Genomic DNA, 13,172 nt, shown 5'->3' on the forward strand with positions numbered 1-13,172 from the left:
TAGGAATTGCATTAAATAAGTGCCTAAAAGCAAAATGTAGCATTTATTGCATGTTAAAACCCTATTTCCAGGGCTGATGTCATCATTTTATTGCTGTTTTATGCATGTTTCAGCCACGAAAAACCCATTGCAAACGTTAAACTTTACATATATAATTGATAGTCTTGGTCCTTTTTTGATTGATCATTGGAAGACTATTTCTTCTGGTTGTTATATGAAATTGCATGCCCTATCATTTAAAATCTGTAAAACCCTAACTCATAACAACCCCCTAATTTGTTTAAGTAGTCTAGGGACATAATACTTGTACTTTGGTAAAGATTATCTAAGCTCTCTAGGCTCAGTCAATACCCTATCCCAATTATTAGACCTTATCAATCCCTTGTAATCTTTATTGAAAACCCTTTTAGGTGATCTTTATAGGGAAGTCTCCCTTGTGGCTTAAATACCACTAAATAGCTGGAGCAAGGCTGCTGAGGTAACAGTGGTAGCCGATCTTTTGTTGCCTTGAGGTTTGGGTCTACCTAGTGAGGCTTTGCACTAGGCCTGCTATATTTTGCAGTAACAACCTCTTTGGTGTATTTACTATTCCAATAATCTTAGGTAACAAATGGATGTTCAAGGTACAAAAAATGGATATTTGGGAGAGACAGCTGACATGAATTTCGTTTTGTGGATGAGGAGGTTCAAGGAAGGAAACAAGGATTGCAACAAATTGATTTATTATGGGAATTTTTATTCTTTAGAGTTGATTTGGTGTGTTAGTTTACAAGAAGGATTAATAAATTTAGGAGAGTATGTACTATGAACTTCTTGGATCTAGGAGATAAGGTTGACAAATTGGCTTTCCTAGCCTATGTTGGGCCTGGAAGCCATTTCACAGTCCTATGCACTTGTTTCTATCAATTGATGTAATTAAATTATGCTTTGAACGTAATAACAGAAGCATTTTGTAATATATATATATCTATATATATATATATATATATTTCCTTGAGGAAAATATCAGAGGGGATCCCAGGGGGTGCTTCCCTGCATTCATAGATGGCAGCCATAGTAATCCCATCAGCATATACTAGTGCTTCTAACTTAGGGGAATTTGAACTGGGTACCTGCTCTCACAGAACTAGCCAAATGTCAACAACTGGTTGAGCTAACCCATTGGGATAAGCATTTTTTCTCTCTCTCTCTCTCTCTCTCACACACACACACACACACACATATACAATTGAAGTATTTTCTTTTAAACCCCTCAACAATATTCTTCTTTATATATGATAACATTTTCAGAGTAACAGATGTTAAATTAATATATTTTGGTTCTGTTTTACAATTTGTGTAACTTTGTGAGATAAATATCTGCATACCTAACACTGCAATGGGGTTTAAATGACTAGTGATCAACAGCCAAAATAATCTCTGTTATTGCATCTCTGTTAGTGTGGATGCACAATTGAGTCCTATTGACATGTCTTTGGTCATTAGTCGATGTTCATATAATTGCTTGCTTTCCTTTTTTCTCTATCATTTTATCATTCTGTTATTGCTAGGCCTCCACCTTTTGCTGTTTGTTCTTCAGTTCATGGTTCTTCGGATTTGAAAATAAACTCTATTCTCTGTTACTGGAAATTCGAACCCATGCAATTCTTCTGTTTCATGCTGTATTAGCTATATCATAAGCAAGTAAAATCAATAGCCACTTGATGGTGCGTCCTCACATGAATTAGAAGAAAGTAACATATGAAATTGGCAGACAAATATACAGTTCTACTGTTTTCTTTAAGATGAACAGAAATTACTTATATGGAGTGTATCTTGTACAATGTTGTCATAGAAATTTGCCACTTTTTAATGTTGAGACCTCGAATAATATTTGATGGAAATAGGGGTCACATGTGCCTGCCTTCATTATTCACTATGAAGACTTGTGAAATTGTCATCATACACGAGAAATAGACATCAAGGCCTCCAACATTGTATGGTGGGCTCAGGAGGGTCCAGCTTTTCATTAGTGAAATTTCAAATATATTATCAGCTTAGAGTTGTGTTGTTCATTGATTAAATAAAATCAGGTGTCTAGTTGTTAGCTTGTATATTTTGGTTATGGCTGTATATAAATTCACAACATTAATTTTTTGCAGTAGACTATAGAAGACTGGCCTGGCATAGAAAAGCAGCTTCAGCAAAAGTACAAAAGGTTGCGGGGAGGTTGTGAGGCCTATGGACGAGCGAGGATCCTGGGCTTTCAGTGGCGGGTCCTTCGGTTTAACAGCATGACTCGAGAAAGTGTTGCAAAAGTGATGTCTGTTTACATTGACTCGGATCCCTGTTGCCTATTCTTAATGCAACAACCACACTGCTTAGCTTTTCCATGTCAGTTTCAACTTTATATATGCCCCTGCTTGGATTTCTTGGTGGTTTTTGAGAAGTTTCTGTGAGTTTCCAATAGTAATTCTGTTTTTTCCAGTTCATTGCAGTTTCCTATAATGTTAGCAAGTGTTTTACGAAGTCAAACCAATACTCCCACTATGTAAGTGTAGCACTGATATGTTAAATGCATTTTGTGCCCCTATATTGAGTTTCTGACTTTTTAAAGGTTAGGACAGTGGGCAGAAATATGTTGGTTAATGCATAATTCTGATTCTATAGAGTATTTACGACATTTATGAACATTAGGAATGAAAATATGATAAAAATATCATGAAACTTTACCTTAACACAAAGTCAAGATATTCCAGGCATTATTGTATAAGACAAGAACCGATTTATGGTAGAAGTTTGGGGGATGGTCTTCTCTCTGCTTGCCATTTCCTTAGCTGGTTGGTTGTCATCTGGTTGTTTTTTCAGGTGTTGCACTTGATAACTTCTTATTTTCTAACCTTTTTTATACTTGATAATTAGCAACTGAAATTTTACATTCTCGTGAGAAGACCTGAAATATGCTCTAGTTTTCTAAACTGTCTGTGATCATACAAATATACTTTTTTTAAACAATTTTTTTTTATTGGTTAGAAATGTGTTGTTAATTTGATAAAAATCAGATAAAATAATTACATAATGTCCAACACAAGGTTGCCAGAGCATGGAGTCGATCAAGAGAGTTTTGGGAGTGGGAGTGCCATTTTCCAAAAATCCTCAAGAGTGGAGTGTCCTGGGAGCATGTGTGTATATATATATAGCATTCATATTAAAAAAACATACAGAATGCCAAATTAGTTGCAGAATATACGAATACATGCATATTTGTACATCAATGAAGATAGAAATAGCATCCATAGTACATTAATGATTAATAATTTGAGCATCAACCATCTAGAATCTAGATTCTATCAGTTACAAACATACAAATTTTTAAGCCATATAATAGAAAGTATGCCATTAACTTATGGAATCAAAGGTTATCTAGCAACTATCAACAATACCACGACCAAATAGTTATATTTACAAAATAGGCCATCTACACATTGAAATATGAAGACTGAAAGGTGTAAAACTAAGTTGTATGAAATGATGAAACGTTTGGAAGTTTCGAAAGTGGGTACATCTGGAAATGTGACCCTTGGGAAATGAAAGTGTTGGGCGAAACATCATCAATATATATATATATATAATTTTTTTACAAATAAATTAATAATACATTATCTTGCAAGAAAAGAAAGAATGAAACACATAAATGACATTCTAGAAGGAAAGCAGAGTCTATATTAATTCTCATAAATGATTACATGATGCAAAAATCCAAAATTAGCCGTTATAGATGAGGTTGTACATCGAAGGCTCCAAAGTTAGCCTTTATACATGAGGCTATATGTGCCAAAACTGAAATAAAACATGATTAAAAGACAGTTATTGACTACATATCATTAATCATAACAATCCTCATCCTCATCAACAAAAATAGAAAAAGATGCTTGTTCAACAGAAGAGGCAACTCTACTAGTACTTCCAGTTCCATTTACATTACTACCAATATCAAGAGAAACAAGAGAGAGCTCTACGTCTGGACATTTTGCTTCCACATCTCAATATTTATGAGGTTCACTTGTATATTCTTCACCTTGCAAGACACAAGGTGTAGGTTTAAATGAACATATACAAGACCCTCAGCCTTCTGTGATCCCAAATTATTGCACTTCACAGAGTGAATGAAACTATAGGTGCTCCAATTACGTTCTGTTGATGAAGAGCTTGCCACTTGTAATAGAATACAAGCGGCAATACTTTGCAAATAAACACCATTTTCCCCATGACAAGTCCACCACTTAACCTAGTTCATGGTCCTCCTCTCATCCAAAGCTAATATGTCTGCAAAAGCGTCTAATCCAGTAGCAAAATAGACAAATTCCTCCCTTACATTTGTTTGTAAAGAAGTTGGAAACAACTTTTGAAAGAATTTCTTCACTCCATTGGCCACCTTCTTGTCCTTATGGGGCCCCTTCTTCTTCCCATTACCTTGAGCAATGAAATCTTCATCATAAAATTTTGCATTTAGAGCATGTGCCAAAGTGTACAATGAGGTGTAAAAACCATTCCACCTCGTAACAATGATGGACCTCACTTGCTCATCAAAATCAAAATTCACAAAAGGAAGAGTAGCACCTTCTTGTGTAATAATTTCCATGCTTTTCTCAACCATGGTATCCATAGCATCATAAACCTCTCCCATGAAAGTTTTCTATGTGTCTGCATTTTAGAGAAGATCAAATGAAGGTAATGTGAACTTGAACAAGAAATTAATCAATCAACTCCTCAGTCTTCATCAATCAACTCCACCAATCTTCATCAATCTTGCTCCACCAATATTCATCAATCAACTCCCTCCTCACCATACTTCACTTCTGTGAATATGCCTATCTCCTCTCAGCCCAAGTGGCACCCACCACCATTCTCATTAATGCAGTTTTGACTTCAACATGTCGACACAACATGATGAAGTGTGAGGCATACCCTGTCTCAGCGATTTTGAGCAACTCCAATTTGGAGTATTCTTGATATTGCTTGAGATTGGCGGTGGTTGGTGATGAATTTTATAATCTATCTAGCTTGCCCTATGTTGAAGGAAATGTAACTAGGTTCGGTCTTCATAAATGTACTTTTGATATTTGTACGTATTCAAGAAAAGAAATATTATTTTTATAATATATGTCAATGAGTTTCTTGCTCATTGAAGTAGGTCTAGCACATGTCAAAGTGCTATAGGTGAATCAAAGAGTCAAAACAATTATGTTGAAGACCTTAAGGGCATGTTACATCATGTATAAATATATATTAAAGACTAAAGTCAAAGAGAAAAACCTCCAAGCAAAGACAAGTCTACTCCTATGCAAAGGCACCATCAAGAAGCTCCTTCAAGCATGCTACACCACCATAGAAACTATCCAAAGTTTTCTCAACAAATCAGCCTCCAAACAACCCTCAAAGTCGGCCTACAAACAAGGTGAGAAGTCGGCCTAAGTGGAGGGACAAACCTCTATATATAGAGTCTGTCCACTCCTCTATAACGCATTATAAGGATCTCTGAAAAAGGCGAAGACAAGGAGCCGAGATTAGAGTGAGACAAGCCAAAGATAAAGAGCCTCTAGTGCAGCGAAGGAGGGATAAGTCTAAAGCGAAGATTGAAGCACTGTTTCTAGGGAAAAACGCAGTCAAACGTGCGAGAAAAGGAGGGCTTTCTTTTGGACATATCAGCAACAATATGACAGTCCCATACTTCTCATTGTTTGGGCTTGAAACTTAGGCCTATAAGGCCTATCATTGGAGTGAAGAAGAGACTCTCACATATGAAGGAGAAAGGAGCCAAATACACCACGAAACCTCCCGCATGTGCGAGGTTTAGGGCTGCAGTGTTGCCACATCAAGTCTGCACTCTTACATGATGAAGAAGCTCGATTGGTGAAGTGAAGAAAAGCATCATCCTATGTGAGTAGGTACATTTAGGATAAAGAAGAAACATCTCTTCTAGAACTAGCATAAGAGAGCCTACCACCAAGGAGTAGGAGAATGAAGTACCAGAAGAAGGAGGACGAAGTGTCGGAAAACAAAGTGCTGGAAGAAGTGTCAGGGAATAAGGTGCAAAAAGAAGGAAGGACTTGACTTGTGCTTGGAGGATACTCTTGTTAGGGGTCTAGGGTTTGGCATTGATCAATAGAAGCTTCAATAAGAGAAATTCACTCAAGGGTTTTCCTCTCAAGAGAAGAGAGGTTTTGGCCCTGGCAGAGAGCCAACTTCGTGTGTTCTTGTTTTTATGTTTTGGTAGCAGTTTGATGAAGTACACACATATGCACTACGAAGAAGAAGAAGAATAAGCTAATAAGGAAAAGTAAAAATACTCCACAAATTGTTATCAAGTAACGAAGAATCACACTACACTACTTTGCCCTAAGATTCTTCAACACCCTATGACCTCCTTAATCCATTATGTCTTTGCCTCAATCTCTTCTTAAATCAGATTTAGATTGTGGACAATGCAAGGAGTCCAAAATAGGCGATTGTATCTACTCTAAACAATTAAGCTTGTGGCTTTGCAAATAGGTGCATTATCTGTGATAACTTGCACCACATTTTTTGGTCCTGCTTGTTCAATATTAGCATTTAAAATTTCAGCAATGAACTTACTATCCTTTACCTCACCTGAACAATCTTCTACTTTTTTGAACATCCTTTTGGTGATGATGAAATGACATTAATCAATGGCCTACACCTTGTATCAGTCTAACCATCTGAAATAATGGAAGCCCTTGTGCTACTCCATGAGCTATGAATTGGTCTTAAACCATTATCCATAACTTGCCTCCCTTCTTGAGCAAAAATGTTCTAAGTTATTCATTGTTTTTCTTGCTGACCACAAATCCACACCCTTCTTCTTGCTAGAAATGCACCATAGCTTGCTCCCGATGCTACAAAACACAACAAAAATGTTTGATATTGCTGTAGGAAGGTCCTCTTGCTGATGAATGTGTGAGAAATGAGTGAATGAGGTGCTTTTTTATAGAAAGGAAGAGGCTGAGAGGGTTTTTAGAGAATTCTAATATATATATATATATATATTTAATTGGAGAATTCTAATTCTATTTTTAATGAAATTAGACTAGGAGGGAAATAAACTTTACGAAAAATGTTTAATTAAGCGTTTTTGGGCCATAGAAGGGACCCACACGCTTCTTGGCCTCTTGAGCAAGCCCAAAACAACCATTTAAGTTTTTAACTTGTTGAAATGCTATGGTTTTCATTCGAAATATCGCCGCTGGTTGTACCATATGATGTTTTAGAATCGTGAAACACCATATGGTAAAACCAACGATGTTTTGGGGCCATATTAGTCGAGTTTCGACGTTTTCATACGTTGAAGGTTACCAGTGTTTTGCCCAGGGAGGCGTTTCGTGCAACATAGCTCTAAAGCAATAAATTGATCTAGTTGCTAAACATCTCTTTACAGAAGAAGTGTTCACCAATTGTGAAAACAACCATGTTGCCAAATGTTGTAGCTGTTGGCTAGCGCCACCATGCATGTTCCACTAGTTCTTGACAAGCAATGTTCCACCATCAGTTAGATCAAGATCCTCATCATTAATATTATCCTTCATTCTTTGCCTCTTGTCTAGCCTTTGCCTCTACCTCAATGCTCTAGGAGCATCAAGGAGAACCACTCAATTTTGATGAAATTGCCTAATCCAAGCCTTAAAATATGGTAGAAAAAGATTAACATTCTCCATCAATGATTTTGGTTTTAGTGAAGGGTACTTTTTTGCTAAAGTCACGACAAAGGAGTTCAACAATCGACACCACTAACATTAGGACACATATAGGCTTTGGTTCTCTTGATTAAATGCCAAATCACATACTCTCATATGTGGTAGAATCCATTGAAAATGTCGCAATCCCATCAATCTTGAAATTTTGAAAAATTGTTAAGTCTACAGAATTTGAATGGGATATGAAATTTTACTCTGCATATGAAGTCTGATGAGGTTGGAACCACTCTCAAACATCCCAAAGCAATTATTGGTAATGTTAAAAGGGAAAGGTAAAGGGAGTGTCAACCTTTAAGAATTTAACATTTCCAATAGGGTGTGACCCCAATATGGGTAACCATATAGGAGAATTTTTTTTCTCCCATATTGGGTAGCCAACTAGCCAATAGCCCTACACATTACCTCATTGATGGTGATATGCCACATTCCTTCGCCATTTGCACAAGTCATTCACTTCTCACCATTTGGCATTCCTTTTGAATGTAGGTGGGCTACCACTTGGCAAGTAATTTAACCATTTTGCGATCAAGTGCTTTTACTTAATGTTTTGGGTGTTCTAACATGGATAAAGGGGTGATATGGATGATTGACTGATCTTGACTGTAAACTTATCCTCTCACCTTACTAGGGGGATTAGCCTTTAGCCCTAGTTTAGTGGGATCTCCTCTAAGGCCTTAGGGTTATAGGAGGGGCACTACTTGGGAAACTTGGATTGAAGTAGCATTTTCATAACCATTCCATACATAATATCTTTCATCATTCCCTTGATACCACCTCCATCCTTCGGGTTAACTGTCATTGGTCCATTGGGATTTGGTACTCACATATCCACATCCTTGAATAGGACAACAAAACTTTTCCTTTGAGGTTGATGTAGCTAAAAGAAAAGTAAAGGCATAAGGTTGCCACAACAAAAGAAAAGGAAAAGTTAAAATGCAAAAGGTGGCCGGGACATAATTAGCGTGCGGGAAAAAGCCTAGTATGAGCGCTACCCTCCTCATTAGACATCAGCCAGTTCTTGAGCACTTGGTGCTCCATTTCATCATAAGGAACCCTTGCATGTCACAATCCCTATAAAAGGAGGATCACTCCATTCATTTGTTCATCATCACTAGTGTGGATTTCGGGCTTCTTAGATAGAGCTCGACTTAGCCTTTTCTACTTGCTACTTGTGGAGATGTATCTTTTGTGAAGCTATTGCTTTTGAAGAATAGCTTGTGTATTGGAGATGTCTCTTTTGGGAGTGAAAGAAGGAAATTTATTGGAAAATTTCTGAGTATATTTGCTGATTATCAATGGTTTTGTGAAATTTTATGTATTGCAACTACTGGAGATTATTCTTCTAACTCAAAATGAATTCTGCATTTTATTTGCTTACGACAAATAACAATTAAAATCACAGCTGCAATTTTCACCATAAAAATACTGCGGGAAATAAAACAGAGAAATTCTAGTGCACACACAATAAAATTGACATTGTTATTTTTGGACAATTGTCCCCGGAAAAATCCAACTTGGGAAAACCGATGTAACAGATGAGGGTTTTATTATTAATGTTCAACAACTATTTTGAGTACAATAATTTAGATGCCCAACTAACAATCTAATCTGAAGAAAATGCTGCAAAAATATTGTGAGAATTTTCTCTCACCCCACAACTATTTTCTGCCTCTGAAATAGCTTCCCGTGTCAGCCTCTGTGCAGAGATGCCTGTGTCAGCCTTCGTGTAGTCCCTACGCTGGCCCTCAGAAGATTTCGGCCTTCCTTCCTTCGACTCTTCCGGGAACTGAAAACTTCCTCCCAGAACACTGCTGCTCTCCTCTTCCACCTGCTACTCACCTTGTGGCTCTATCTTCTTTGGTGAGCTGCTGCTACTGAGAAAATCGAACTGCCTAGGCAATTGCGTATCTGCACTGGATGATCCCTATCACCACATCGAATTTCTTTTATAATCCATTGTTGGAGCACCAACGACCAAGATTAAATCTTAATCAATGGCTAGGATCGTTTATGGATCGATCCATGTGAGTTTCTAAATGATTCACGCCTTATCTCAATTAATACTGATTAATTGACCATATTACCTAAGTTTAAACTAAGAAAACATTTAAAAAATCGGCTAATAATCTAATTGAGACATTTCTAGGCGGAATTTCCAGAAATGATTTCTGAGTTTTGGAGATCTCATGTATTCTAACCTCTCCACAAAATTTTGTGGCTAGAACACATCCGATGCTACAAAAACTAGCACTCCCTCTTAGCGAGGAATGTGTTCTAGAGTTGCTGCTTCCTGTAGCAACATCCTGTCTCTGCATCGTCTCCTGTCACGCTGCTGATGTATGGCTGCTGCCGCCCACCAACTACTATGAAACTCTGATATACGTTGCATCTGTGCTGCTGTTGACACTACCATACTGCCGTCAACACTATATATGCACTGCAACTCCCTCTCATCTGTTGCTGCTGCAACTGCAACATCTGCAACATCCAAAAATAACCTGTCTCTGCTACTGAAACGGGTTCTCCACCATACCCATCTGTTCTCTGAAATAGACGAACTTAGCTCTCCCTAGAGCTTTTGTGAGTATATCTGCAACTTGCTCTTCTGTGGGAACATACTATAGCTGGACTTCTCCTTGCTGTACACAATCACTGATGAAATGACACTGAATATCGATGTGTTTCGACCTATCATGAAACACTGGATTTTCAGAGAGCTTTATGCAACTCTGATTATCACAATAGACACTGGTCGCCTCCATCCTCTGCCTGAACAAGCTTACTAGTAGCTTCCAAAGCCATATAGCTTCGCACGTAGCTGTGCTGGCTGCCATATACTCTGCTTCTGCAGAGCTCAGTGCTATTGACTTCTGCTTCCTGCTACACCAAGAAACCATCCCTGATCCAACACTGAAGCAGTACCCGGAGGTACTTTTCCTGTCCACTGAACTGCCTGCCCAATCTGCATCTATGTACCCACAAAGTTTGACATCATCCTCTCGAGTATATTTCAACCCATACTCAACTGTGCGACGAATGTAACGAATGTACCTCAAAATATGCCTCACTGCTGCCCAATGTACCCTTTTCGGTTCCACCATGAATTGACTAAGGGTATTGAATGCGAAGCAAATGTCTGGCCTAGTGTTGACTAGATACATGAGAGACCCAATGAGCTGTCTATACAAGGTGGGGTTGACATCCTTGTCATCTGATGCATCTATCTTCTTCCAGTTGGTAATCATGGGTGTAGACATGGGTCTGCAATCCTGCATTCTGAACCTCTTCAGAATATTTGTAGCGTATCTTCCTTGCCCAAGGAAGATCTCCCCATCCTTTTGCCACACTTCCAATCCTAGGAAATAGTGCATCAACCCCAAATCCTTCATGTCAAATTCTACTGCCAGGTTCCTCTTGCAATCCTCTATGAGCCCTGATGATCCTGTCAAGAATAGATCATCCACATACAAAACTAGAATGAGAGGCTCATCCTCTACCATCAAATAGTAAAGGTTGGGATCTGCATCACTCTTGACGAACCCCATTTGTTGCAAGTAGGTGTCAATTCTACCATACCATGCCCTGGGAGCTTGCTTGAGCCCGTATAGAGCCTTCTTCAATTTGCACACATGCGTGCGCCTCTCCTGAGTCTCAAAGCCCTCTCGCTGTTCTATGTACACTTCCTCCTCTATCACTCCATTCAAGAAGGCTGTCTTGACGTCCATCTGGTGAATCTGCCATCCCATCTGAGTTGCTAGAGATATAACTGACCGGATAGAAGTGTATCTAGCAACTGGGGCAAAGGTTTCCTCATAATCTATCCCTTCCTTTTGTGCATACCCCTTTGCTATGAAGCTAGCCATGTATTTTTTCACACCGCCGTCTGCCGCATATTTGATCTTATAGATCCACCTCGAACCTACAACTGATCTATATTCTGGCCTGGGCACTACCGCCCAAACATAATTCGTCATGATAGAGCTATACTCTTCTACCATGGCATCTATCCACACTTGATGCTGTGCAGCCTCCTGAAAGTTGGAAGGTTCTGCAACCTGAGCTACCAATGCTTGGTACCTGTTAGGCTGTCTGCGCTGTCTCTTGCTCGTCCTAGGAGTTCCAATAAACTCCTTTGCATCTCTTAATGTTTGACAAACCTCTCTGCTGGCTCGACCACTAGTTGTGGGAGGTTCTGCCAACTCCTCCTCATCCTGTCTTTGCTGCTCCATCTGTTGAGAACTCCCCGAATTTCCTGCACCTGAGGAAATATTGGTACTGGTCACAGTACTTAACCCTTGTGACTGTCCTCTTGCTTGTCCCACTGGCTGCCCCTGTGGCTGGACTAAAGGAGCTTCTGCTGACTGATTCTGATCACCTGTAGGCATCTCACGAGACCTTCTGAAAGCTTGGTCCTCCATGAACTTCACATCTCCCCTTACTACTATCTTCCTACTACTAGTAATGTAGATTTTGAATGCCTTTGAGGTTTCGCTGTACCCAACGAAAAACCCCTTCTTTGTAGTCTGATCTAGTTTGGTCCTTTTATCATCTGGCACGTGACAATAAGCAACACTGCCAAAAATTTTGAGGTGGCTGACTTCTGGCTTCTTCCCTGTGAAGACTCCTAGCTTTTTCTTCCCCAATGCTCTATGAGGAGTCTTGTTCTAAATATACACTGCCGTGTTACATGCTTCTGCCCACAGAAATCTGGGTAGATCCTGGTCATATAACATAACCTTTACAGCTCCAACAATGGTTCTTTTTTTCTACTCCGCTACACCATTCTGCTGTGGATTATATGGAGTTGTCCATTCTCTCATGATGCCTTCCTTTGCACAGAAATCTGTGAAGTCTTTATCAATATACTCTCCACCATTATCTGACGAAGTACCTTGATCTTCTTCCTTGTCGCATTCTCGACGAGAGCTTTAAACTCTCTGAAACGATTAGAGATCTCATCATTGGTCTTCAAGAAGTAGATCCAGGTTTTCCTGGAATGATCATCAATAAAGGTGACGAAATATTCGGCACCGTTGAGAGCTCTAGTGGACATCAGACAACAAAAATCTGAGTGTATAAGTCCTAACACGCCGTTAGCTTTGCTGTCACTCCTTGGAAATGCCACCTTAGCATACTTCCCAAGTACGCACCCTTTGCACACATCATCGTGCTCGGTTCCAAGTTCAGGAACCCTTGCTACGGTTTCATTGAGCATCTTGAATGCTCCATGATGTAGATGTCCCATTTTCCCGTGCCATAATTCATTCAGCTCCTTCCCACTGCTACTATTAGTGCCATTGGAGAATCGATTTGTAACCGATACAACTTGTTACTTCGAACTCCAATCTGTCTTACCTTTTTCTAGCTCGGGTGTTTGACATACACTTTCTTCTCTACGAAGTGAACATCATACATCTTATC

At 39.0% G+C, this 13,172-nt stretch overlaps 1 protein-coding gene across 4 annotated transcripts in view; it reads left to right on the plus strand.

Moving 5' to 3' along the window:
- The window catches only part of LOC149227770 (S-adenosyl-L-methionine-dependent methyltransferases superfamily protein), a 373,621-nt gene that overhangs the window by 53,954 nt on the left and 306,495 nt on the right, over window positions 1-13,172 (plus strand). For all 4 annotated transcript variants that reach the window (XM_089377928.1, XM_089377926.1, XM_089377927.1 and 1 more), the window contains exon 2: window positions 2,145-2,373. In XM_089377928.1, coding sequence (XP_089234054.1) covers window positions 2,145-2,373 — 229 coding nt within the window. The remainder of the gene's footprint in view (window positions 1-2,144; window positions 2,374-13,172) is intronic.

Source organism: Pinus tabuliformis, chromosome J (assembly GCF_031772625.1).
Source record: "Pinus tabuliformis cultivar Carrire ecotype Pingquan chromosome J, CPIR1, whole genome shotgun sequence".
Classification (NCBI taxonomy): domain Eukaryota; kingdom Viridiplantae; phylum Streptophyta; class Pinopsida; order Pinales; family Pinaceae; genus Pinus; species Pinus tabuliformis.